The following is a 27,275-nucleotide window of genomic DNA, read 5'->3' as shown; positions in this document are numbered from 1 at the left end:
CACGCGGGGATGGGGGGGGGGAGAGGGGGAAGCAGACGCCGCCTCCCTCCAGCCTTGGTACGGCCGGGGCGGAGCGAGACCCAGGCAAGAAGCCGGCCTGCCATGGAGGTTCAGCGCTGGCTGCCGCTGGAGGCGAACCCCGAGGTGGGTGGGTGGGCGGGCGGCCGGGCGGGAGGGAAGGAAGGGTCGCCTGTGTCCGGTCCCGGAGTGACCTTCTTTTCCCCCCTCCTTCCCGCCCTTTCTGACTTGCAGGTAACGAACCAGGTGAGCTGCTGCGCCGCGCACGGCGCCCCTGGACGGTCCGCATCCCCCCCCTCGGGTCGGGGAGGGTCTCCCGGGGATGTGGTGGTGGTGGTGGGTGGGTGGGAGGGAAGCGAGGAAGAGGAGGGAGGCGGTGGGCGAACAGCCCGTCTACCCGTCCGTCCGTCCGTCTGTCTCCCGCCAGTTCCTCCGGCAACTGGGCATCCACCCCAGCTGGCAGTTCGTGGACGTCTATGGGTCCGAGCCGGAGCTGCTCGGCATGGTGCCCCGGCCCGTCTGCGCCCTGATGCTGCTTTTCCCGGTCACCGAGAAGGTAGGTGGAGCCGGGGCTCTTTCCCCGCCGAAGGGGCTGCCCCTTCGAAAGAAGGTCTCAGTGCAATAGATCAGGGGTCTTCAAACTTGGCCCTTTTATGACTTGTGGACTTCAACTTCCAGAATTCCTCAGCCAGCATGCCTGGCTGAGGAATTCTGGGAGTTGAAGTCCACAAGTCATAAAAGGGCCGAGTTTGAAGACCCCTGCAATAGATTCAGACTAGAGCTGGAAGGCATCATGGGAGGTCATCTAGTCCAGCATTTTTCAACCTTTACAGATGGAAGATGTCTGAGTAAAGCTGACTGAGGAATTATGGGAGTTGAAGTCCAGACATCTTCCAGCTGCCAAGGTTGGGAAACACTGATCTAGTCCAACCCTCTGCTCAAGCAGGAGATCCGGAGGACTCCTGATCCCTCCGGCATAGCCAGCCAGCCCGCCAGGTCCCTACCCACCTGGGGTTCCTCTCCAGCTTCCAACCTGCAGGGCTTTCTGGGAGTTGTAGTTGTAGCCCAGCTGCCTCTGGAGGGTGGAGAAGTCCACATACTACCAGGTACTGTAGTCCTCGACTTACAACTATTCATTTAGCGACCATTTGAAGTTGAAACGGCACTGGAAAGACGTACGACCATTTCTCACACGACTGTTGCAGTGTCGCTCGGTCACGTGACCGAAAGTCAGACGCTCACCAACTGACTCGTATTTATGACGGTCGCAATGTCCCGGGGGTCACGAAATCCCCCTTTTGCGACTTTCTGGACAAGCAAAGTCAATGGGGAGAACCAGATTCACTTCCCAACCGTGTTACAACCTAACAGCTGCAGTGATTCAACTGTGGTAAGAAAGGGCGTAAAATGGGGCAAAAGTCACCGAACGACTGTCCCGCTTAACAGCCGAAGTTTTAGGCTAAAAGGTGATCGTAGGTCAAGAACTGCCTGTATTTGGAGTTTTGAGACTTTCTGGTCTGCAGGACACCCTGTGTGTAAAATAAAGGAGCATTTCCCCCCCCCCCCCCCACACACACACCCCTCTTTAAATCTTCTTTCTTCAAAGCCTTTTCAGCATCTTCAAAGCGATACCGCCCAGGGATATCCGTCCTCCGCTGTCCTCTCCAATGTTCTGGGTAAAGGGCAGAAAAGTGGCTTTAAAGACTGCTAAGCAGAGGGAAAGGCAAATGTTCATGGCCCACAGCCCTCCATAGAAACAGAATTGTTGAAAATGGCCCAGTTTTCTAGCTCTCTGGAAAGTAAAACGATAGTTTTTCTAGCAAGGTCACACGAGACAAGGAAGGTGGGAGAAATATGCACTTGCTGTGCATTTAGGGCAGGGGTAGCATAGCTGACTCAGGAATTCTGGGAGTTGAAGTCCATGAGTCATAAAAGAGCCGAGGTTGCCTACCCCTGGTTTAGGGCATTGCAAGGCCTGCAAAACCTTCCAGTTGATAATTTTTTTAAAAAAGCAAACATTCCTTTTTACAACCCTGTAATCCCTTAATTCGGGGTAGATTGGATGGAACTGAGCGTTTACTGGCAAGATGCCCTTCCTGAAGCCAGGCAGAGTCTGCAGCAGATATTTTTTTTTTTTTGTGCCCTCGCTCTACCTGGGATTGAACTCTCAACCTTCCGAGTGGGAGGCGAGCGTCTTCACCATTAGACGGCCACATTCTAGTGGTTAAATGTCTTAGAACAAACTTTTTTCCCCTCAGGTTTCTGAATGCCTTTTCTTTCTTTGACGAGCGCTGTTTGTTTTTTTTCCAAAATGGATGCTTTGAAAAGGGGATTTTGAAAAAAAGAGAGGTCTCTTTTTTTTTCTTCTTCCTTGCTGCCTAGTATGAAACATTCCGGATAAAAGAGGAAGAGATGATCAAAGCTAAAGGACAAGAAGTCAAACCGGGTGTCTATTTCATGAAGCAGACCATCAGCAACGCCTGCGGAACCATCGGCCTCATTCATGCCATTGCAAACAACAGGGATAAAATTGACTTTGGTAAAGCTTTCCCTTCTCCCAGGTTACTCTTCAATGGTTGGGAAGATGGGTGGCAACTTTTACGACCCAGGGGAAAAAATTTACAGGGCACAGCCTATACACACAGTCCTCGACTTTCAGCAGTTTATTTAGTGACCATTCAAAGGTACGACAGCAGTGAAAAAAGTGACTTATGGCCTTTTTTTCCACATGTACAACCGTTGCGGCATCCCCGTGGTCATGTGATCAAAATTCTGATGCTTGGCAACCGACTCACATTTATGGCGGTCGCAGTGCCACCTTTTGCGACCTTCTGACAAGCAACGTCAACGGGGAAGCCCGTTCCACTTAACAGCCAGGTTACTAACTTAACAACTGCAGTGATTCCCTTAACAACTGTGGCAAGAAAGGCCGTAAAATGAGGCAAAACTCACTTAACAAATGTCTCACTTAGCAAGAGATGTTTTGGGCTCAATTGTGGTCGTAAGTTGAGGACTTTATACTAGCCAGAACACGCTGTCTTAACCATTTTGATGATGATGATGATATTCATTCAATCATGTCCGACTCTTGGCGGTTGTGTGGGCCACATATTCCCAGCTTGCACTGCTTCTTTGAGTTTCTAAGTTCTCTGGCTGGTGTCAGCTTTGATGGTGTCCAGCCGCCATGTTCTTTGGCGTCCTGTTTTCCTTGTATCGCTAACTCTTCCAGAATTGCTTTCTTCAGTGAATTGCCCCCTCATGAGATAGCCAAAATTAGCGAGACCCAGTTTTGTAATTTTCCACTTTAACGAAAAGTAGCTTATTCATTCTGGTATACATTCCGTAGACATGTCTCCCGGTGTTTGTGTTCTGTTTGTCAAGCTGATAAGCTTAGAAAATCTCTAGAAACTTTTGGATTTCTAGTGTTACATGAGTGTTTTTTTTCAGTATCATTTTACCTGCAGTGTAAAAAGAAGCATTGGAAAGTGTTGTGTGTCAATGTTCAACCCGTACCTTTTAATGTTAATTCTCTTTTCTTTGTATTAATGCTGCCTCTTTTAGAAAAAGATTCTTCACTGAAGAAATTCCTGGATGAGTCGGTACCATTGAGTCCCGAACAAAGAGCCAAATACCTAGAAACTTATGAAGTGAGTGATGATGTATACTTGGAGGGCAATCTGTCTTCTATTGCAGACAATAGTCCTTGGTGGAGCAGTGGGCTAATGCCTCCTTAAGTAACACCAGCTGCCTGCAATTAGTGCAGGTTCGAGTCCCACCAGGCTCAAGGTTGACTCAGCCTTCCATCCTTCCGAGGTAGGTAAAATGAGGACCCAGATTGTTGGGGGCAATTAAGCTGACTTTGTAATAATGCCGCTTGGGGGGGTGGGGCGAAAGCCCTAATAAGCAGGCATATACATAGAATGAAGGCTACTGCTAAGCTTGTAAGCCGCCCTGAGTCTTCGGAGAAGGGCGGGATATAAATGGAATTAAAATTAAAAAAAATAAAATAAATGGGATAGGCCGATAGGCAATCCCAGCCACAATTATAGTAACATCGCTACAGTATTAGTCTTCTCAAACTGAACTTTCAAACTATAAGAATTCTTTGCCGGTGGAGCTTCACAGTTGCATGAAAAAGCAAAGGGCTTTTTACAGGGACGTTTTGCTGCTTGACATGATACCATGCAATGCAGAAAGTCCTCGACTTACAATTGTTCATTCAGTGACCGTTCACAGTTACAACGTCGCTGAAAAAAGTGACTTGTGGACCAGTTTTCACACTGAAACGACCAATGTAGCATCCCCAGGGCCGTGTGATCAAAACTCAGATGCTTGACAATGGACACATATTTATGACGGTTGGTGTGTGTCCCGGGGTCACGTGATCGACTTTTGCAACCTCCTAAGAAGCAAAGTCAGTAAGGAGGCCAGATTCACCGAATAGCAGTTTGACTAATTTAACAACTGCAGTCATTCACTTGAGGGACGCGGTGGCTCAGTGGGTTAGGACACTGAGGTTGTTGATCAGAAGGTCGGCAGTTTGGCTGGTCGAATCCCGAGTGCCGCGTAACAGACTGAGCGCCTGTTACTCGTCCCAGCTTCTGCCAACCTAGCAGTTCGAAAGCACGTAAAAATGCAAGTAGAAAAATAGGGACCACTACGGTGGGAAGGTAACAGCGTACCGTGCACCTTTGGCATCTAGTCATGCCGGCCACATGACCACGGAGACGTCCTCGGACAAGCGCTGGCTCTTCGGCTTTGAAACGGAGATGAGCACCGGCCCCTAGAGTTGTAAACGACTAGCACGCATGTGCAGGGAAACCTTTACCTTTTACCTTTAGTCATTCACTTAAAAACTGCGGCAAGAAAAATCGTAAAATGGGGCAAGCTTGGTTAACAAATGTTTCACTTAGCAACAGAAATTTTGGGCTCAATTGTCGTAAGTCGAGGACTGCCTGTATCTTGCCAAGGAGACTGTCGTAAAGGCCTAAGGCTAAGATGTTCAATATTTAGAGGAATACCCGTTTCCTTTTTTTTTTTTTTTTTGGTAAAGGCATGAGTTATCCATCACAAGCCACAAAATTGTTCACAAATCCAACAATGGTTCACTTGCTACCTTCTGGGAGGGGGCTCCGTGGTATCCGAAGCAGAACATCCAGATTCAGCCACAATTTCATTCCATACAGCATTAACTTTGTGAACTCTCAAGCTTCCTCCTTCCGTTACGTATTCAAGATGGACAGTGATTAATATTTATATGTTACTTGTATGTAAGGGTGTAGGTCTATACCTGTGTTGCATAGAGTATGTTTTTAAATGTATGTGTACACTTGAGAGCCAGCAACTAAATTTCATTTTTAATGCGTGCTGTTGTGCCCACAGGGGAAAAAAAATGATGACAAAGATTATCTAATCTCATTGGGCTTATCTAAAATTCAGATAGTATTACCTTGATTGTCAGTCACTATACAGCTAGTCCTTGACTTACAACGCTTCATTTAGTGACCGTTCAAATCACTGAAAAAAGTGACTTATGGCCGTTTTTCATAGTTATGATCTTGGCAGCATCCCCAAGGTCACATGATCAAAATTCAGATGCCTGGCAACTGACTCATGTTTATGACGCTTGCACTGGCCCAGGGTCATGTGATCAACTTTTGCAAACTTCTAACCGGCAAAGTCAATGGGGAAAGTCAGATTCGCTTTACAACCGTGTTACTAGCTTAACAACTGCAGTGTTTCCATTAACAACCGTGACACGAAAGGTCGTAAACATGGGGCAAAACTCACTTAACAAATGTCTCAACAACAGAAATTTTGGGCCGTAAGTCAAGGACTATCTGTTCCTGAGTCCTGGTTCAGAGCAGCTTGTAAGCCGACCTATCCATCAGCTTTGGAAGAATGCTGCCTTTTTTAGGGTGGCTGGCCAAGAGATTTATTTATTAAATTTATTTGCCGCCCATGATTCGGTCATTTCGGTCTCCAGTCAAAGCTTATCTTCCAGCAGAGGCTGAGGACCTGCCAGAACCTGTTTGTCATGGTTGCTCAACTCCATTTTTGAGCTGGCACAACCCACTCAAAAGAGAAACTCCCTGTCCTGGCTTTGCGCAACATATGAGAACAAGAGATGGCCATTATTTATCTTGACTGCAGAGAGGCTTCTGTGTTGAGCCCAGAGGGAGGCTGCGGAAGAGGCCTTTTTCCCAGGAGGAATTCCAGCCCTAGCTGGGCTTGCGTTTGTCGGAAAGGGCGGTTAGTTTCGGGAGATGTACGCCTCTTTCCGGTCGTTAAATCCTGGGGCTGCTTTGGGAGACGAATTTGCAGCGTTTCTGGTGCTTTAAGCAGAATTCTTCTCACTTAACAAACTGGTGTTTGGCAAATTGGTTTTCTGTCAGATGATTGGGTTGGGGGCTGATGGCCTTTTGAATCGGGTTGTTCCCCGACCACAAGCTAATGGTCTGTTTTGAAATTTCAGGCCATCCGTGTGACGCACGAATCCAGTGCCCATGAAGGCCAGACTGAGGTACACAATTCAATTATTCCCTGAGTAAAGCTTTTGATATGGTTTTTAAGAACACACAGTGACTCTTATCCTGCCGTGGTCCTGAAAGGGAGTGAGTGGGATGGAAGAAAGTTCTAGAACAGCACTTGGTTTCATTCAGTTGAGCAGGGGGGCTGGACTAGAAGAACTCCAAGGTCCCATCCAGCTTCTATTCTATTCTATTCTATTCTATTCTATTCTATTCTATTCTATTCTATTCTATTCTATTCTATTCTATTCCATTCCATTCCATTCCTGATGCAGTTTCTGAGTTGCATTGGTGTTTTTTTTAAATAAAGCTGGTATGACCCAAGGCAAGGATTTGCACGAGGCCTTTAAAGAGACTCTTTGAATTGGGCTTAGTGAAAATTCCACCTTTTATTTCTATGAAGATTCTCAGTCATCCGGGGCATAGTTGTATCAAAAGTGGTTTTTATTTTGAAAAGGCAACTGGACTGATTTTTTTTCCAGAAGAAGAAAGCATGAACCTTCCAGGATAGGAAGCAAAACATCTTCTTCCTCAAAAAGAAAAAAAAAGGTCCAGTTGCTTTTTCAAAATAAAAACCACTTTTGATTCTACCTTGGATGCTGGCTTCATCTGGGCTTGCCTGTGGCCCTTTGAGATGTTCCTGCCCAAGGAAGGAGAAACTGCTAGGCTAATTCTGTCCTTCAGCTGTATTAGCCCTGTAGGTCTCACCCTTTGGCCTATGCCAGGGGTAGGCAACCTTGGCTCTTTTATGACTCGTGGACTTCAACTCCCAGAATTCCTGAGCCAGCCATGCTGAGGGGACAGGAAGAGGTTTCCATGCTGAGTTGTGCTGGGTCAGGAATTCTGGGAGTTGAAGTCCACGAGTCACAAAAGAGCCAAGGTTGCCTACCCCTGGCCCATGCCAACCAAGAAGATGGAAGAGAGTTGTTGGGATAGTGCGAAAGAGGCAGAAGTATGACTAGTTTTTTGCTGACCAGTCCCACTGTACCCGAGATGAGAAGTCTCCGCTGACTGACCACTGTGACCAGCATCTACATGACTTTGCAGGAGGGAGGGAATTCAGCATATTCCTGCAAGGAGGAATTATAGCTGGCAACATTGTTAGCATTAACCGTGCTTCTTTTGCTTTGAAACTGGCTTCTTTCCGTGTCTCCTTTTAAGCTCGGACTCCACTTGGCTTCTATAAGACTTTCAGCCAGCTTTTAATTCTTTAATTAAGCTTTAATTAATCTAGAAAGCTCTCGGTCATCTTTAAGCCAGGACCCAAAGACATTGTCACCATTTTTTTCCCCGTAATAGGCCTCTAGAGTAAAACTGTGCAGCTGTACTAAGTATTTGGGAAAGATATATTTCAGCATCCCATTATTTGTAGGTCTTATGTGACTGTTTCTCCAATTGTTTTACTTCATTTTTCTTCTGGCAAAATGGCTGTTCTTGTGCTTGCAGATAAAAAGACCTGGGAAGCAACTATGCAGAACTTGCAAGAATGCAGCTTTTTGACGGGAGTGCTTATAAAACTGTAGCCTGTAGCCTGACCAATATTTGTAGTTCTGGCCCCAGTTCATACCCTGAGTTTTTTTTCTAACAGAATGATCAGCCATTCATGTTGTTGTTGTTAGCTGCGAAGTCGTGTCCGACCCATCGCGACCCTGTGGACAACGTTCCTCCAGGCCTTCCTGTCCTCTACCATCTTCTGGAGTCCATTTAGGCTCACGCCTACTGCTTCAGTGACTCCATCCAGCCACCTCATTCTTTGTCGTCCCCTTCTTCTCTTGCCCTCAACCTTTCCCAGCATTAGGCTCTTCTCCAGTGAGTCCTTCCTTCTCATTAGGTGGCCAAAGTATTTGAGTTTTAGCTTCAGGATATGGCCTTCTAAAGAGCAGTCAGAGTTGATCTCCTCTAGGACTGACTGGTTTGATCGCCTTGCAGTCCAAGGGACTCGCAGGAGTCTTCTCCAGCACCATAGCTCAAAGGCCTCAATTCTTTGGCGCTCAGCCTTTCTTATGGTCCAACTTTCACTGCCATTCATGTATGGTCCACTATATGCTCATCTTAAGGTAAAGGTAAAGGTTCCCCCGCACATGCGTGCTAGTCGTTTCCGACTCTAGGGGCCGGTGCTCATCTCTGTTTCAAAGCCGAAGAGCCAGCGCTTGTCCAAGGACGTCTCCGTGGTCATGTGGCCGGCATGACTAGACGCCAAAGGCTCACGGAACGCTGTTACCTTCCCACCGTCGTGGTCCCTATTTTTCTACTTGCATTTTTACGTGCTTTCGAACTGCTAGGTTGGCAGAAGCTGGGACGAGTAACAGGCGCTCGCTCTGCTACGCGGCACTCGGGATTCGACCCGCCAAACTGCCGACATTCTGATCGACAAGCTCAGCGTCCTAACCCACTGAGCCACCGCCTCCCTTTGCTCATCTTACTTATAGCTTAAAAGACATGATCACCTCAAATGCCACATCTGAAAGTAGAGCACAAAGGTTGATTTAAAAACCAATGAGTGTAGAATATAAAAGTCCTGTAAAACAGATGGTTTTAAGTACCATACTTTTTTTTGGCCCTTATAATTTATTGATTGAGCAATAACACAAAAGAACTAGGATGAGCTGGTGGAACAAAAAGCTTTTGAAGTTTGTTAATATCCTGGGAATTTTTAGGGCATCATTTTTGCTTCTTTGAGAATGTTTTTTTCTTCCTGTTTCTGATATTTATTTATTTTTATTTACCACTTTTATGTTATTTATTTGTTTTGTTATTTAGTTGCTTGGGCAACTGCTTTTTAAACGTTTTACAACCTTTAATCAGTAAAATCTACTCAGAATAATGTAGGTGAACCTCTGGGCTAAATCTGAAAAAGAAATATATCCTGCTTGTGTTTGCTTCCTGCATGCATTTTTTTTATAAAAAAAATCAAGTAATTTAAAGATGCTGTTGCTTGAGTGTTCAAGTATTGAGGTCTTTGGCAGCTTCCAAAAATAGAAAGTGGGTCTTTTTCAAAGAGTCTGTAGGGCAAAGCTTACTAAAAAGGAAGGGATGGAGTCTCAAAAAAATTCCAGTCTCTGAGCTATTTCCTGTCTGAAACCAAGATCTCTTCAAGATACATTTGGAATGGATATGTTTATTTTCTTTTTAACTGCCTTCCTGCAAAAGGGAAACAAATATGGATTTTTTTTCACTGACCAGGTTGCAGAATGCAAAAGACTCAAAAAAATTTTTTTATTGGTTTGGCAAAGAGGCATTGTTTTAGAATAGAATAGAATTCTTTATTGGCCAAGTATGATTGGACACACAAGGAATTTGTCTCCGGTACATAAGTTCTCAGTGGACATAACAAGCAACAAGCGATAAATCGTAATCATTCACAAAAATACATTCATCATAAATCGTAAGAGACAACAATTAGTGATAGTCATAGGATAGTAAATAAGCAAACACCATAAATCATACTAGGCTACTAAATAAAGCAATTAATATAAACGGTAAGATACAAGCAACAAAGTTATAGTCATAAGAAGATAAGGAGATAGGTAATAGGAAAGATGAGAAGAATAGTAGTAGTACAGCCTTACTAGGTAGTTTGACAATGTTGTGGAAATTAGTTGTTTAGCAGAGTGATGGCATGGGGGAACAAAGCTGTCCTTGTGTCTAGTTGTTTTGGCATGCAATGCCCTATAGCAGTGATGGCAAAACTTTTAGAGACCGAGTGCCCAAACTGCAACCCAAAACCCACTTATGTATCATTGGGTGCTGGGTGGGTGTGGCCCATTGGGTGGGCGTGGCCAATTGGATGGGCATGGCCCATTGGGTGAGCATGGCTGTGGTGGTAACGGCGGACTGGGTGGAACGAAAAAGTTCAATCAATCAATTCCAACTTTGCAAGACCTTTTTTCCCCCGAGAGAAGTTGAAATTGATTGATTGATTGATTGAACTTTTTTTTTTTGCACACGGCGGTGGAGGCCTAAAGCAAAAAGGTTTTATAAAACCCAGCTGAAGGCCTAGGACTGGGGCGATGGTGCGCATGCCCACAGAGAGGACTCTGCGTGCCACGTGTGGCACACGGGCCATAGGTTCACCACCACAGCCCTATAGCATCGTCTTGAGGGAAGAAGTTGAAACGGTTTAAGTCCAGGATATGAGGGGGTCTATAGATATTTTCTCAGCCTTCTCTCTCATTTGTGCAGTATACAGGTCCTCCATGGAAAGCAGGCTGGTTGCAATTGTTTTTTCTGCGGTTCTAACCATTGAAGTCTGTGTCTTATCTTGTTTGGTTGCAGTGCCAAACCAGGCAGTGATAGAGGTGCAAAGGACAGACTCAATAATTCCTTTGTAGAACTGTATCAGCAGCTCCTGGGGCCATCCAAGTTTCCTGAGTTGCATTCTGTAGCAGAACCTCTAATTGTTCATAGTGTAAAGAATTATTCAAAATGCCACAATCATATTATCCCGAAGTCTCACACTTCTAAGTTCAGAGGATGTTGCGTTATACAAGATTATTTTTGAAGAGAATTAAATAGCATGGTATAATTTGATAAGAGGTACCCTATTAATGTGCTGTCTCTCCTAGCATGGGCCATCTAGAGAATCTGAGGATGCTCCCAGTGTGGTCAAGATGATGGCTGTCCTAGTATGATCATGCAATGCATGTTAAAGATGCTGAGCCTCAGTCATAAAGGACATGTATTTTCCTTTCTCAAGGACACTCTCCTTGAAGTCAGGATTGGAATAGCGTGGATGAGTGACGTTTCGTCTTCCCAGTTCTGGAATTTTTTCAATCAATTCAACCAGAATAGAGCTGGAAGGGACCTTGGAGGTCTTCTAGTCCAACCCCCTGTTCAATCAGGGGATCCTATATCCTTTCAGATAGGTGACTGTCCAGTCTTTTCTTAAAAACCTCCAGTGATGGAGCACTCTGTAGGCATGCTGTTCCACTGGTTGATTGATCTTACTGTTAGGAAGTTTTTCCTTAATTCCAGGTTGCTTCTCTCCTTGATTAGTTTTCATCCATTGTTTCTTGTCCTGCCCTCTGGTGCTTTGGTAAATAAGTTGACCCCTTCTTCTTTGTGACAGTCCTCAAATACTAGAATACTGCTATCATGTCACCCCTAGTCCTTCTTTTCTCTAGACTGGCCATATTCAATTCCTGTAACCGTTCTTCATATGTTTTTGTCTCCAGGCCCTTAATCATCAGTTGCTCTTCTTTGCACTGTTTCCAAAGTCTCAACATCTTTTTTGAAATATGGTGACCAAAACTGGATGTAGAATTCCAGGTGTGGTCTTACTAAGGCTTTATAAAGCGGTACTAATACTTCACGTGCTTTTGATTCTATGCCTCTGTTTACACAACCAAGGATTGTATTCGCTTTTTTGGCTGCTGCCGCACACTGCTGGCTCAGGTTTAAGTGATTGTCCAAGGTCCCACTCACAGTTACTGTTTTTGAGCCAGATTTCACCTAATCTGTACTTGTGCCTTTGGTTTTTCCTGCCTAGGTGTAAAAAGTTCGGTTATTTTGAATGGAACTGGCTGCATTCCAACTTTGGGGTAACGTAGATCATCTTGCAGATGGCCAGTTGGCTGTTTCTCGTGTTGAAATGTGATCTGTGTCTGAGCCTTTTAAAATGGTATTTTGCCAATACGGAACGTCTTCCCTAAATTGTAGAAGTGTGATTTGGATCATGTGTGCAATTATAACAGCACTACATTCAAAAATGCAAAAAGCTCTGGGCTGGGCCAGGGCCTTTAAATCTGTGGAAATCGGAGCTCAGTTTACAGACTTTTGTAGGAGGTGTCCATAAATGGATTTGATTTTATTTATTAAATTTATTTGCCGCCTGGACGGCTCACTCCTTGGCAAACTGGCTGGGCCTGAAAATAGCAGAAAATATTGTTGTTTACTGTGGGGGCAAAAGTACAGATAATCCTTGACTTACACCCATTATTTTAGTGACCATTTGAAGTTACAATGGCAGTGAAAAAAATGACTTATGACGATTTTTCGCACTTGCGACCCTTGCAGGATCTCACGTGATCAAAATTCAGACGCTTGGCAACTGACTCATATTTATGACGGTTGCAGCGTCCCGGGGTCGTATGATCACCTTTTACGACCGTCTTGACAAGCGGCCAATAGGGGAAGCCAGATTCATTTAACAAACATGTTAGTAATCGAACAACTGCAGTGATACACTTAACTGTGACAAAGTAAAGGTTGTAAGGAGCTCTGGTGGCCCAGTGGTTAGAATGCAATATTGCAGGCTAATTCTGCCCACTGCCATGAGTTCAATCCTCCTTGGCTCAAGGTTAACTCGACCTTCCATCCTGCCAAGGTCGGTAAAAATGCGGACCCGATTTTTGGGGGCCGTGTGCTGACTCTTTAAACCGCTTAGAGGGCTGTAAAGTATAAGTGGTATTACTAAAATTGGGCAAAATTCACTTAACAACTGTTTCACATAGCAACAGCAAATTTGAGCTCAGTTGTGGCTGTAATTCAAGGACTACTTGTAGCCCTCTCTGGGTTTCTTCAAGACTGGTTTTTCAATGGTTTAATGACAGGGATTAAATTTGGAAATGGGGCCACCATCATAGGTGGTTAACTCTGGTGAAGCCAGATCAGGTTTCTCAGGTTGAGAAGAATAGAACAGGTTTATGTCTTGATTACAAGATTTCCTTTACTCCTACTTTACTCCAGGCAAAACAGGTGCCATTCCTCTCGCTTCAACTTAGCCCTACAAATAATAACCTGTTGAGGATAGGCTGAGCACAGAACTAGAATCTCCCAGTAAGTCTGCATAGCTGAGGATGGGTTCAAACTGGTTCTGACACCTTGGCATCTACACACCACTGGCTGATAATCGGGGCTATTTTGGAAAAGGGCAAGGATCAACTGATCCAGAGTGTGAATTAAAGATAGTCCTTGACTTACGAGCAGAACTGACCTCAAAATTTCCGCTGCCAAGTAAGACCTTGGTTAAGTGAGATTTGCCCTATTGCAAGACCTTTCTTGCCACAGTCGTTAAGTGAACCAGTGCAGGTCTTAAGCTAGTAACACGGTTGTTAAGTGAATCTGGCCCTCCCCCCTTGATTTTGCTTGTCAGGAGGTCACAAAAGGGGATCACGTGACCCCCGGACACTGCAACCGTCATAACTACGAGTTAGTCGGCAAGCGTCTGGATTTTGGTCACGCGACCAGGAGGATGTTGCAACAGTCACAAGTATGAAAACCACGGTTCAGGTGATCAAAGTTCTGGTGAGATTTGATCAGAAAAAAGTGTTGTCTTTTGTCTTTGAAGCCAATGAGTAGACGTGGAGCAGAATCGCATTTCTCTTCATGAGCTCGTAGTAAAAGCAGCCCAAAGTTATGCCCGTTACAAAGTCGCTGCTTGTCCCAAGTACAAATGGACGCCCTTCCTTCAGTTTATATTCAAAATTGTAGTCACACATTCATCATTTTGATTATCCTTGTGCATATCACGGTAAATAAATTCACGATCTGCATAATCGACCCGAATCAGTCCTCCATAGGTTGAAGGCCTCTCTGTTAAAGGTGAGGACTATTATCTACCCAGCTAGTACTGGGATATGAAAGAGACTGGCTTAGATTTCTCTTCTTCTGTGGGTGGGTGGGGGAACTCCTTGTACAGCACCTTTCCCTTTCCCTCATGGCACACTTGTATGGCTGCATGTGCTTTGGGGGTCTATTTTATTATAAATATTTTTGTTTATTGTTTATGCATCAGCTACGTACAAAATGGCTGCCTTGCCATTAAACATCCCCTAGAGCAGGGGTAGGCAACCTCGGCTCTTTTATGACTCGTGGACTTCAACTCCCAGAATTCCTGAGCCAGCCATGCTGAGGGGAAAGGGAGAGGTTTCCATGCTGAGTTATGTTGGCTCAGGAATTCTGGGAGTTGAAGTCCACAAGTTATGAAGGGGCCATAGTTCCGCCATACTGGCTCAGGAATTCTGGGAGTTGAAGTCCACAAGTCACGAAGGGACCATAGTTCCCCCATGCTGGCTCAGGAATTCTGGGAGTTGAAGTCCACAAGTCACGAAGGGGCCATAGTTCCCCCATGCTGGCTCAGGAATTCTGGGAGTTGAAGTCCACAAGTTATGAAGGGGCCATAGTTCCGCCATACTGGCTCAGGAATTCTGGGAGTTGAAGTCCACAAGTCACGAAGGGGCCATAGTTCCCCCATGCTGGCTCAGGAATTCTGGGAGTTGAAGTCCACAAGTTATGAAGGGGCCATAGTTCCCCCATGCTGGCTCAGGAATTCTGGGAGTTGAAGTCCACGAGTCACAAAAGAGCCAAGGTTGCCTACCCCTGCCCCAGAGTCATCTTCTTACCACTGTAAAGCAGTTTGCCACCAGACTGTCCGCAAGAGAACCTGCTAGAATTGGGAAGTAGTTAAAAAAAGGGGACACGACTCCCTTCAGCTGAGATGGCAGCCAAAACCCCGGTCGCATCGAGGGGACGTGGGGGACCCTGCTTGCCTGATTCCGCTTTTCCTTGCATGTCCAGACAGTCCGAGTTTTATGGGGGAGGGGGAGCTTATCTCTCCCTCGCCGCATTCCTAAGTCTTGTTTTTCAAAGCAAAGTTCACCTGCTGGAAAAGCCATTTCCTCCCCGATGGCCGAGCAGTCCAGAAAAAGCACTCTTGAAGTCAACAATTGCTGAAGAAGGAAAAAAACAAGAGTGATTGAGGAAGTCAAGCCCTTCCCCCTGCCAGTCTGGGCCAGGGCTGAGGAAGGCAGAGCTTCACCCAGCCTTGGCAATTTCACTCTGGGGAAGCCACGCGGCAGCCAGACGGGTGCCCGGATGCCCTTCTGGGTGCCTTCAGGCCGATGGGAAAATCACACGCACCTCAAACAACACCAGTTCAATTGGAGCGACCCTAAAATCATCAGCCACACTACCACCCACCACACTCGGGAGTTCACTGAAGAAGCCGGGCACCCCACGAGCAATTCCGTCAACGGGCACGTTGCTCTAAACCAACCTACGAACCCCTCAGAATCCAAATCCACCACACAGCCAACTGAGACGGCACCAAACCTCAACCAACCCATGCAAGCCCCCCAACTAGCAGTTCCCCTCCCAATGACCCTGACCTCATGCAACCTCCTCATCACAAGACCCATCACAAGATTCTCACTGGTGACTCACACCTGACCCATCATAAGACCCTCACTTGACACCCCCGCACCTGAAGCCCATGTAAACAGAAGAACACGGACACTGACGTCCCCTATGTTTGTTATATGTTCGTTACCTAGCTTGGTAAGGAAATGTTCGTGAAACAACCTTCATCGTCATGCTTTTCTGCTTCTGGGAAGGTTCACGAGCATCAGGCCCCAGGGAAGTCGGTCTCCAGAAGGCATCACCTGGGCTGTGACAGCCAGGTGATGCCTCTTCCCTCATCTGGGCCAGAGTTGTGTGTGTGTGTGTGTGTGTGTGTGTGTGTGTGTGTGTGTCTGTGTGTGTAGCTGGCTTCTCAAACCATTGTCCAGTCATAGCTTGGATTTAGAAGAAGACTCAGCTGTTCTCTTGACCAGGCGTCTTGTCCGCAGTTGGCGGTTCCAGCAGATGCTTGGGTTGGGGTGCTCTTGGACCAAAAGAGCAAGTTAAGGTGACAGCTATTTTTATTACCCCCCCCCCAAATGCAAAGTGCAGGACAGTGTGAGGGAAATAGAGAAAATCGGTCAGAAATTGCCAGCAAGCGGGAAAATCGAAGCAGGAAGTGGGAGGAAGGTCCATCATAGTTTTCCCTGGGAAGCTCTTGTTTGGGACATGAGTAAATGAATTTTGACCAGTTGCCTATAAATGATGTCAATAAAGGGGAATATTTGTAGCCGAGGCTTGAAATGAGGAGTCCTTTGCGCTCTCTGAGCTTGGTTGTTTTCTTGCAGACGTCTCGTTACCCAACTAGGCAACATCATCAGTACTATCCCGATAAGGCAAACCACTGGGATATATAAACAGAGAGCAAACCTCATTGCTTCTAGCACTGGTGATGTGACCTAGTTTGGGTAATGAAACGTCTGCAAGAAAACAGCCAAGCTCAGAGAGCGCCAAGGGGCACTCGTGCCTACAAATGCCTGTCATGCTTAGAAACAACATTTCACGGGGTTTAAATGGCAACTGGTTGAGGGCCACTGAACTGGCCTAGATTGCCGGGCACAAGCTCTACCTGTAAAGTGTGTCTTTTTTCAATATTTGTATAGTCCTTGCCTGGCTTCTCCTCCTCCTCCTCCTCAACCCAGCCTGAATTTAGCCACTGCAAAATGAAGGCCTCACCCTTGCATCGCTCAGCCTCCTTGACCCTGATCAGACCCAGCCCTGTTGCCTGTGCCAAAGCCACCAGCCCCATAGAGGGGGCCACAAGCCCTCCTGTCTGCCTGCAGAGTTGGCGGCCCACCATCCCATTATCGTCTCTGGGGGACCCCCCAGCTGTAAGTCTGGTTTCTCTTCCATCTCTGCTCAGGGGTGGGGGGCAATGCTGTGGCTTCCTCCTTCCCATCTCAGGACATGTCTCCACCTCTTTGAAGCCTCCTCTGGGTTTGCTTTTCCTTCAACCCAGATCCGTACAGCTTTGCTATCTCCAGAGCTTCATGGAAGCCACTGCTGAAAAAATCCAGGAAGTCACGGGGAATGCAGGCTGCTCCATCTTCCTTGGATTTCTTTCTCCCTCCCGGGTTGGTGTTTTTCTTGACTTCCAGACCTTCCAAGCTGGTCTACTTGGTTTCCTGAGCTGTTGCTTCTCCGGGCTTCATAGCAATCTCCTCTCCTTCTCTTCTTCAAGCGAGGTCTTTCAGGAGTGATGCAAAAGGTGACTTCAGGATTCTGGACTATTCTCGGCATTCTCCAAACGCCAGCAGCAGCAGCAGCCTCGTTTCTCTGCCAGTCAAAGATGATTGTTCATTCTTTGGCTTGTTCCCCGCACCCCCACCCCCCCTTTCAAGTAATTGGGAAGAAGTCTTTTACTATAGTTCAGCTGCTTAATGTACTTCCTATGTTCTTATGATGCGGGAGTCAGGATGTCTACCCAAGTAGCGAAATCTCTGAGAACATTGGTTGGACTTCTTTGCAGAGCAAATGCAGAGGGAATGACGGCACGTAGGTAGATAATATGGTAGGGAAGAATGAAGATATGGGAAATTGCCCCTTATTCATTTATTCCTTCATTTTTATTTTATATGTTGGAGTGCAGTGGCTCACATAGTTAGGATGCTGGGCAGGAGGTTAGCGAGCCCACGTTTGAGTTCCGAATGCTGCTGCGGGGCCGGGCGAGCTCCTGTCATTCACTTCAGCTCCTTGACGGGGAGATGAAAGGAGCCCCCACAGGCATTTTCTAGGCAATTGTGATGTCACCAACTAAACCTTAAACAGTGCCTCTGACACAAATGGGATTTTATATGTTCTTTTGGGCTGCCCGCTGCTGCTAGTTCCAGGGTGTCTGACCTGCCCACTACACTTGTTGCAATAATCTTCATAAACTTCACCTCCAGTCCTGAGTTTCATGTATGTGGGCTGTAGAGTAGCATAAATTTGCACCACACAGTCCTCCTTGAGATGTTGGATAGTGGGCATTTATCAATCATGTGCAAGACGAGGTGACAGAAACTTGATTATATGGGGGAAATCCTTTGTCTATGCATTTACACACACACACACACACCAAGATTTGTAAAGAGCCTCATTCCACTCCAGGTGGCTTCCAATTCACTGAAATAATGCCAGAGAGCAAAAATGAAAACTAGGTTAGGAAGAAAAAGCACATCGCCTGATATTGAAAGTGCAGTTTCTGTAATCAACAAGCGTGTCCTGGATGTCTATGGAGATTCTCAGTCGTCCAGGTCACGGTTGTGCCAAAGGTGCTTTTTCAAAAGGCAGCTGGACTTCATTTGTTTTTCCTTGAAGGTGTTTCACTTCTCATGCAAGAACTGAAGACGTTACATGGAGGAGAAGCGAAACATCTTCAAGGAAAAACAAAGAAAGTCCAGCTGACTTTAGAAAAAGCACCGTTGGGACAATGCACTGGATGACATCTTTCCCAAAGGCCATCTGGAAAATGTGTTCTTTGTGGGTCCCCGAAGTGCCAGTAGTGAGGGAATGACCCCAACATGGAAGTAGCAGATATGCCAAAACTGGGATCCAGGTTTTTCTGGGGTTGAAATGAGTTTTTGAATAGAATTACTTTCTTTTCCAAATCTACAGACAGGTTTTCTGCTCATCACGTGTACAAATTTTATCCTCTTTTCTTGCAGGCACCAAGTATAGATGAGAAAGTAGATCTTCATTTCATCGCTTTAGTGAATGTTGATGGCATTCTTTATGAACTAGGTAAGAAGACTGGATCCAAGACCCTCCATGATGTGTGCTGGCTGACTTTAGTGCCATTCATTCATTCCTTCAGTGCCATTAATTCCTTAATTCGCCCTGTCGAGGGAGAAGCAGTGACCGTTTTCAAGAGGACTTCGTTTTTCTTCCAGTGTTGCAACAGTATTTCTCACTTGAGAACCGCAGGCATAAACTGTGATCAATAATAGCTTTTTAAAAAAAGGAGGAACGCATAACAGGAAGATACATTCATAAATATTCATGTCTCAGGGTAATGTTGCAAGATCCTAATCTGAGTCACTGGGGTCAAAGGTTTGTTCTTCCAAGCTTTTGAGCAGAGACGTTCCCTTTGGAACAAACTTTGGGTCCCAGTGAGTCGAACCAGAATGGATCTTGTAAGAAGGCTTTTTTTTATGTTTGCATCTAGGTGTTTTTAATTAATGTCTTCACACTTATGATGATGGTTTCTTCAAGGACTTGAACAGTAATCCTCCTGGGGCCAGCACCTCCCATCCAGTGCCAAGAAAGACCCTAGGTCAGCGGTAGGCAATCTCGGCTCTTTTATGACTCATGGACTTCAACTCCCAGAATTCTTGAGTCAGCATAGCATAGCTGACTCAGGAATTCTGGGAGTTGAAGTCCATGAGTCATAAAAGAGCCGAGGTTGCCTACCCCTGCCTAGGGAGAGAGGAAGGCAGGGTGGGTCTTATGGCGGTAAGGATCTGTTGAAGAATGCCTCTCTCACATATCATGGGCTCAGGCTACCATGTCCCTCCCTGCCTTCTGGGAGAAGGTCTCAAGAAACCAATGAAAGGCTTTCTAAAGCAAATTTGCTTTCCTCAACACCCAGCTGTTTGCATGTTCAGTGGGAGCTTCTGCCCCAGAGACAAATTCCTTCTGGTGCTCTTGGTTCCTCTGTGTGTGTGTGTGTGTGTGTGTGTGAGGTGGGGGGCTGCGTTCACAAAGAAGCTTCAGCTGTGCTATAGAAAGCGGGCAGTTTGCATTTAGGGATGACTGGTTCAAATGCCATTTCCCAGAATAGACTGGGAGAGGAATCCAGAGGCACTTGGTCAGTGAAAGGGGTGGGGGGTGGGTTGGGGCGCGAGACGGCTGTGTTCAGCTGGATGGCCTGTTGGGTAGCCCCCTCCTTTTTGGAGGTTAGCCACGTAAGTGAACTAAGCATTTGTGGCCTCCTTTTAATCTGGTTTCAGACTCCTCTCTGACAGAAATATGCAAAGTGTTACCCCATTAAGTGATTTGCAGGACCTGAAAACAGAGACAGTCTGACTTGACATAATAGGTGCTTCTGCTGCGGTGGAAAACTGGCTTGCTATCCTTGGCCACTAAATTAAGTTGGGTTGGAAAAAGCAACGCCACAAAAGATCCCTTTACGAGGTTCAGTTACAGCCCAGCCTATCTCTGGATTTCTCCCATGGAAAGGATGGGCTTTAAAGGAAATAAAATGTCTGGCACTGGTCCTCAGGGTGACTTGGACCTGGAGATATCCTTAATCAGAATAGACCTGGAAGGGACTCTGGAGGTCTTCTAGTCCAACCCCCTGAGACCCTATACCATTGCAGACAAGTGGCTGTTCAGTCTCTTCTTAAAGATCTCCAGTGATGAAGTACCTACAACTTCTGGAGGCAAGCTGTTCCACTGGTTAATTGTCCTCGCTGTCAGGAAGTTTCTCCTTAATTCCAGGTTGCTCCTCTCCTTGATTAGTTTTTATCCATTGTTTCTTGCCTTGCCTTCTGGTGCTTTGGAGAATAGGTTTAACCCCCTCGTCATTGTGGCAGCTCTTCCAAGACTGGAATTCTGCTGTCACGTCACCCCTAGTCCTTCTTTTCTCTAGATTAGCCCGGGACTTTTCGGGCACTCATCCGATAAGATGCCCGAGAAATTCCAGCACTTTGGAATTCACTGTATTTGGAATGCAGATAAAGATAAGGAAGAATTAGAAGACTATCTAATAACGTTCAACCTTGAGTGTCCAGGGTTGGCAGCGAGCTTAGAGGTGCCAGCGGGCCTCCATCCTTGAGCGATGGCAATTGGCAGATGGCATGACCTTATGAGATCTTTGGTTCGGGATCAGTGGGAGGGAGCCGTGCAGCTGGGAAAGTAGAGCCCCTTTTTTTCTGAGGAATGAAGAATTACTTTTCTGCATCCCAACAGATGGACGCAAACCTTTCCCGATAAACCACGGGCAGTCCAACGTTGACACCTTTCTAGAGGTAGGAGTTCTCCACCACTTGCGACATAATAATAACAATAATAATGGTGATGGTGATGATGATGATGATGATGGGTGCAGTCCCAAAACAACTGGAGCACCACTTGAACACCGTTGGCATTGACAAATTCGCCATTAGTCAATTGCAAAAGGCGACCTTACTAGGAACTGCTTCCATCCTGCGACGATATCTGTAATACCATCCAACATCCACATCTGCCTATCCCAGGTCCTTAGTAAGGACTCGATAGGTGGACAAAAATGCCAAATCCAGTCTGAACATCTGGCTGACTGTGCGACGATCAACAACAACAATAATAATAATAACAACAAAAATAATAAACTTGGAAAGGACCTTGGTCATCTAGTCCATCCCCCTGCTCAGGCAGGAAACCCTATACCAGTGATGGCGAATCTTTTAGAGACTGAGTGACCAAAAACTCTCCTTCCCCCGGCCCACCTCCTCTCCACGCCCCACCCACTCCACCCCTGCTCTGCCCAGCCCCCGCCCACCCACAGGGCCACCCACCGCCTCTACAGCCCACTGCAGATTGCCCAGGCAGCCGTACAATGCCATGGCAGCCATGCCCTCTGCCCATGCCCCGGAGCATCATCTGTGCGCGACAGGGCATGAGGGCAGAGTCTTGTCCTTGCTGCCCGGCTGCCATGTCCTTGGCTGGACTGCTCCGGGCAGGCTGTGCCTGGGGATGACTCTCCTCCGGGTGGGCTGCTGGTGAGGAGGGAGCCATAGGGGGAGGCGGGGCTAGGGCAACGGCACATGTGCCCACAGAGAGGGCTCCGAGTGCCGCTTCTGGCATGCGTGCCATCGGTTCGCCATCACTGCCCTATACCATTTCAGACAAAGGGTTGTCCAGTCTCCTCTTAAAAACTTCCAATGTTCACAACTTCTGGAGGCAGGTTGCTCCACTGGTTAATTGTTCGAACTGTCAGGAAGTGTCTCCTTAGTTCTAGGTTGCTTCTCTCCTTGGTTAGTTTCCATCCGTTGCTTCTTGTCCTGCCTTCCGGCACTTTGGAGAATAGCTTGACTCCTTCTTCTTAGAACTAGAACTAAGGAAACACTTCCTGACAGTGAGAACAATTAACCAGTGGAACAACCTGCCTCCAGAAGTTGTGGACATTGGAAGTTTTTAAAAGGAAACTGGACAGCCATTTGTCTGAAATGGTATAGGGCAGTGCTGGCAGAACCTATGGCACGCATGCCAGAGGTGGCACTCGGAGCCCTCTCTGTGGGTACAATCCTTGAGATATTGGAACACTGCTATCATGTCCCCCCTCGTCCTTCTCTTCATTAAACAATTATTATTGGGTTTCCTTTAACAAAGCAGCGGGGACTCATTGTCCTCCATATTAGGAAGACTGAATCTCCCACTCTAGAAAGATAAAGGTAGTCCTTGACTGACGACCACAGCTGCGCCCAAAATTTCCATTGCTAAGTGAGACAGTTGTGAAGTGAGTTTTGCTCAGTTTTACGACCACCTTGCCACAGCCGCTGAGCGAACCGCTGCAATTTTTAAGTTAAGTCACATGGTTGTGAAGTCAACCTGGCTTCCCCGTTGAGTTTGCTTGTCAGAAGGTCGCAAAAGGGGATCGCATGACCCCGGGTAACTGCAACCGTCATAAGTACGAGTCAGTTGCCAAGCGTCTGAATTTTGATCAAGTGACCATGGGGATGCTGGAGTGTCATAAATGGGGAAAATGTTCGTAAGTCCCTTTGTTCAGTGCCTTTGCAACTTCGATCGGTCACTAAACAAATGGATGCAAGTCAAGGATTACCTGTACACAACCTTAAGTACGGACACAACGCTTCTAATTTGAAGAGCTGCTAATTTTTTAAAAGCAAATAGATTCTTCATTGTCTTCCAAAAAAAGAAAAAAAATAGGGAGAGGCAAACAGATTTAAAATTCAGTACAGTAACAGAATTGTTCAGTACAATGTTTTTCAACCTTTAAGACTGATGAACTTCAACTCCCAAAATTCCCCAGCCAGCCATGTTGGCTGGGGAATTCTGGGAATTGAAGTCCACTGGTCTTAAATGGCTAATGCTGGCTTAGTATATGAAAACTACAGCTTGTTTTCAAAGGCATTTGTAAGGAATCGTGAATTTAATTATATGATTTACTGAGAGCGCCTACGGACCTAAATGCTATTTAGCAGAGCCCCTTATGAGGCAGCCTGCTACCAATGATAACGGTTGTGTACTCTGAGAAGATGGCATTGTGTATGTGGTTATCTCTTTGTGTGTTCTTTTTAGGATGCCGTAGGAGTTTGCAAGAAATTCATGGAGCGTGATCCAGACGAATTGAGGTTCAATGCAATTGCCTTAGCAGCGGCCTAAATCACTGTTACGTAAGGGGAAATGGCATCTAATGTACTGTCACAAAGAATAGGTTTTAGCCACAAATCAGCAACGATCAAATTTTGATAACTTTGATGTGAATTAAATTTGAAATTACTCATTGCTTCCTGTGACCTTTTGTCCGCGTTTACATGACGAGAATTTACAGGGGGAAGCTGTTAGGAAGGCCCTGACTTTAGCACAACACATGCAATTGGCTTATTGGAAGAGGGGAGCTGTGTAGGTTAACACAACAAGACATCCCAGCTCAACTAACTGACCACCTACCCCTAAGAATGTTATTTTAGCCCCATATTAATGCTCCAGATCTTATGGGGGTGTTGTTCCTTGTCTCAGTAAAGGAGAATATTTGTAGATCAGGGTTGAAATAAGGGGTCCTTGGTGCTTCTTGAGTTTGGTTGTTTTCTTGCAGACGTTTCATTACCCAAACTAGGTAACATCATCAGTGCACTAATGATGTTACCTAGTTTGGGTAATGAAACATCGGGCAAGAAAGCAACCAATCAAGGAGCACCAAGGACCCCCTCAGTTCCTTGTCTGTTACAATACAGCAGAGGTCTCCAAACTCGGCAATTTTAAGACTTGTGGACTTCAATTCCCAGAATTCCTCAGCTGGGAATTCTGGGAGGTGAAATCCAGAAGTTTTAAAAGTTGCCAAATTTGGAGACCCCTGCAAAGGATGGGGGGCGGGGGGTGGGGGGAGAAGAAGACTACTGCAAAATGAAGTTGAGAGAAAACAGGCTGGCTATTAAGTCACTGGCTTAACATTCGCCATGTTGGCTGGGGAATTCTGGGAATCGAAGTCCACTGGTCTTAAAGTGGCTAAGGTTGAGAAACGCCGGCTTAGTATATGAAAACTACAGCTTGTTTTCAAAGGCATTTGTAGGGAATCGTGAATTTAATTATATGATTTACTGAGAGCGCCTACCGACCTAAAATGCTATTTAGCAGAGCCCCTTGTGAGGCAGCCTGCTACTAATGATAACGGTTGTGTACTCAGAGAAGATAGCACTGTGTATGTGGTTATTTCTCTGCGTGTTCTTTTTAGGATGCCGTAGGAGTTTGCAAGAAATTCATTTTAAAATGGATATAGAACAGCAGCTTAGATTTTAAAAAGTAAATTCAACGGGATTACACGCAGCCTTTTAATGCTGTGGCTAAACAGCCAATTCTAAGGCGGAGGGTGGGGAGGGTGGGGAAAGGTTCTTTAGGCCAGGATTTTAATCTTAGTTCTGGTCTGGGAGAGTACAACCCAGCAGAGCCAATCTTTCAGCGCTCTTCCAGACTCCAAGAAACCCACAGTTCTTCGCCAGCGTGCCAAGTTCTCAGCATGTAATTCGCCATCACTTTTTCTCTAATGTTCCTATTCTAATGTTCCTATTCTCTAAGGAATAGAGTTTCAGGAATGTGTGTGAATTACACAGGGAGGAGAGCCCAGGAAAAGAAAAACAAGGTATTTGGCTCTTGGTCACTTGGTCACTCAGCAGGACTTCCATCCTCCTCCGGCCACTGCAAAAGACTTGAAAGAAGGAAGGTGGGGCTAGCCCAGAAACCTGGCCTGGGGTCAGCCTTGTCTTTCTTGTTCAGCCTTTCTGAACGCCTCCGACAGCCGGGAGGAGGCCCCGCTGGATGGCAGACCACTGAGTGGAGAGCATCAGGACCAAATTGGGAGGAGTAGTGGCCGAGTCCCCTTACAGGTTGTCTTTGACTTACGACTGTTCATTTAGTGACCATTCAAATTTACAACGGCACTGACCTCTGAAGGTTTTTCGCACTTAACGACCGTTGCAGCATCCCCGTGGTCATGTGTGATCAAAATTCAGGTGCTTAGCAACCGGTTCACATTTATGACGGTTGCAGTGTCTTGGGGGTCACGTGATCCCCTTTTTGCGACCTTCAAGAAGCAAAGTCAACGGGGAAGCCAAATTCACCATCATAACCATGCCAATAACTTGACAAATGCAGTGATTCCCTTAACAACTGTGGCAAGAAAAGTCGTGAAATGAGGCAAAACCCGCTTAACGCACGTTTCCCTTAGCAGCATATAGTTTGAGCTCAGTGGTGGTTGTAACCCGAGGACTACCCGTATTAGGAAAGTTGACACATGAGCTGGTTATTTTCTGTTATGGGAGTTGTAGTCCAGTCTTTCTGGAGACTAGCTAATCTAAATCACCCCTTTGGGGCTCATAGGCTTTGTGTGTGTTTACTGTGGCTGGACAAAGTGTTGGAGGGAGTGGTTTTTCCAGCATACTCGGGAGAGTGAAATATCTCTTTAATTTTAATTTAAGGTTGCAGCTACAAAGATTGTTGGATGAGAAGGCACAAAAACAGCCAGGGAAGTGCCTGAAGGCTGGAAAACAGGCCCCTTCTCAGTCAACAGGAGTGCTGATTTACCACCAGCTAATCAAGTACTGAGGAGGGAAGGGCCTGGCAGCAGAAGGAAACAACAGCCAATGACTTAATAGCCAGCCATCAAACAAATGCAACATTATCCTGGGACACGCTATATTCGTCTTCATTTGTGAAATGTCTCCCCTTGAAGTACTCACACATCAGGTGTCTGGAGATTCTCAATTATCCAGGTCATGGTTGTTCCAAAGGTGTTTTTTTCCCCCAAAAGTCAACTTGACTTTCTTGTTTTGTTTTGTTTTTTCCTTTGAAAATGTTTCGCTTTGCATCCAAGAAGCCTCTTCGGTTTTAGCCGAAGAACCTTCTTGAACGAGAAGCGAAACTTTTGAAAGAAAGAAATAAAAATAAAAACAGCAAGAAAGTCCAGTTGCCTTTGGACTACACCTCAGGTTTTTGTGAGATTTGCCCAGCTGTTCCAGAAGCTGCTCCTCCCCCCCCCCCAAATATCCCAGTGAGCCCAGGGCAAAGGCCCGTATCATCAGCCTTGCAAAAGTCAAGGCAATGCAATCCTCACCCTTCTATGTGCCGGCCATCTTTGCAAAGCGCTTCCAGGTCTTGCTGTGCTAAGACCTCGGTGATGACAACCAGACCTATTAAAATTCAAGCGTTCTTTGATTTGGGCTTATTGTTAGATTGCTAGAGGAAAAATGAGTCTTTTTTCTTTTAACGGGTTTTCAGACGTTTGGAGGCACAGTGTTGAAACACTGATGGATTTTATTTGTCTGCACTGTGTACTCTACGGTTAAATATGCGAAGTATCCAGATGGTTGGAGAGAAGTAGGATGTGTACGGGGGTGTGTGTGTGTTGTGTTGTTGACTTACAAGAGTTCACTTATTGACCGTTCAAAGTTACTGAAAAAAGTGACTTATGACCATTTTTCACACTTAACGACCGTTGCGGCATTCCCCACGGTCGCGTGATCAAAATTCAGATACTTGGCAGCTGACTCGTATTTGTGACGGTTGCAGCGTCCCCCGGGATCACGTGATCCCGTTTTGCAACCTTCCGATAAGCAAAGTCAGTGGGGGAAATCCAGATTTGCTGAGCAACCGCGTTACTAACTTAACAAAATGCAATGCAGCTGTGGCAAGAAAAGTCGTAAAATGGGACAAAACTCAACAAACATTTTGCTCAGCAACGTATCTGTTACCTGCATCTGTTAGCTGAAACATTTGTGTGGTCATCTCTGAGTAGGGAAGGTCACCCGAGGTCATCCAAATATCAAATCTCCCCGCTGACATCTCCCTTGTTGGACTTTCCAGGAGAACAATAGTTGTGATTGATATGGACGCAGTCAACAAACGCCTTCCTTTCTACCACACGACTGCACAAAGGCTGCCTTCTCCCATGTGGGGACAAAGCCGCCATCTCTG

The 27,275-nt window shown here is 46.1% G+C and overlaps 1 protein-coding gene across 3 annotated transcripts; it reads left to right on the top strand.

The window, feature by feature from the left end:
* The first annotated feature begins 45 nt into the window (after positions 1 to 45).
* UCHL3 (ubiquitin C-terminal hydrolase L3) lies at positions 46 to 23,590 on the top strand. 3 transcript variants are annotated; one of them, XM_083362358.1, is made up of 9 exons: positions 46 to 144; positions 253 to 264; positions 446 to 574; positions 2,401 to 2,557; positions 3,580 to 3,665; positions 6,494 to 6,541; positions 18,812 to 18,887; positions 21,057 to 21,115; positions 23,388 to 23,590. In XM_083362358.1, exons 1-9 carry the CDS (start codon positions 103 to 105, stop codon positions 23,469 to 23,471), a joined length of 693 nt encoding a protein of 230 aa, XP_083218484.1. In that variant the 5' UTR covers positions 46 to 102; the 3' UTR covers positions 23,472 to 23,590. The 3 variants fall into 3 exon arrangements, with proteins under 3 accessions (XP_083218484.1, XP_083218485.1, XP_083218483.1); XM_083362359.1 differs by lacking the exon at positions 253 to 264 and having other exon boundaries at positions 95 to 144; XM_083362357.1 differs by lacking the exons at positions 46 to 144; positions 253 to 264 and having other exon boundaries at positions 326 to 574.
* Positions 23,591 to 27,275: the final 3,685 nt, after the last annotated feature.

Source organism: Vipera ursinii, assembly GCF_947247035.1.
Source record: "Vipera ursinii genome assembly, chromosome: 4".
Lineage (NCBI taxonomy): Eukaryota > Metazoa > Chordata > Lepidosauria > Squamata > Viperidae > Vipera > Vipera ursinii.
Note: the sequence above shows the minus strand (reverse complement) of the source record. Positions and strands in the feature narration are given on the sequence as shown.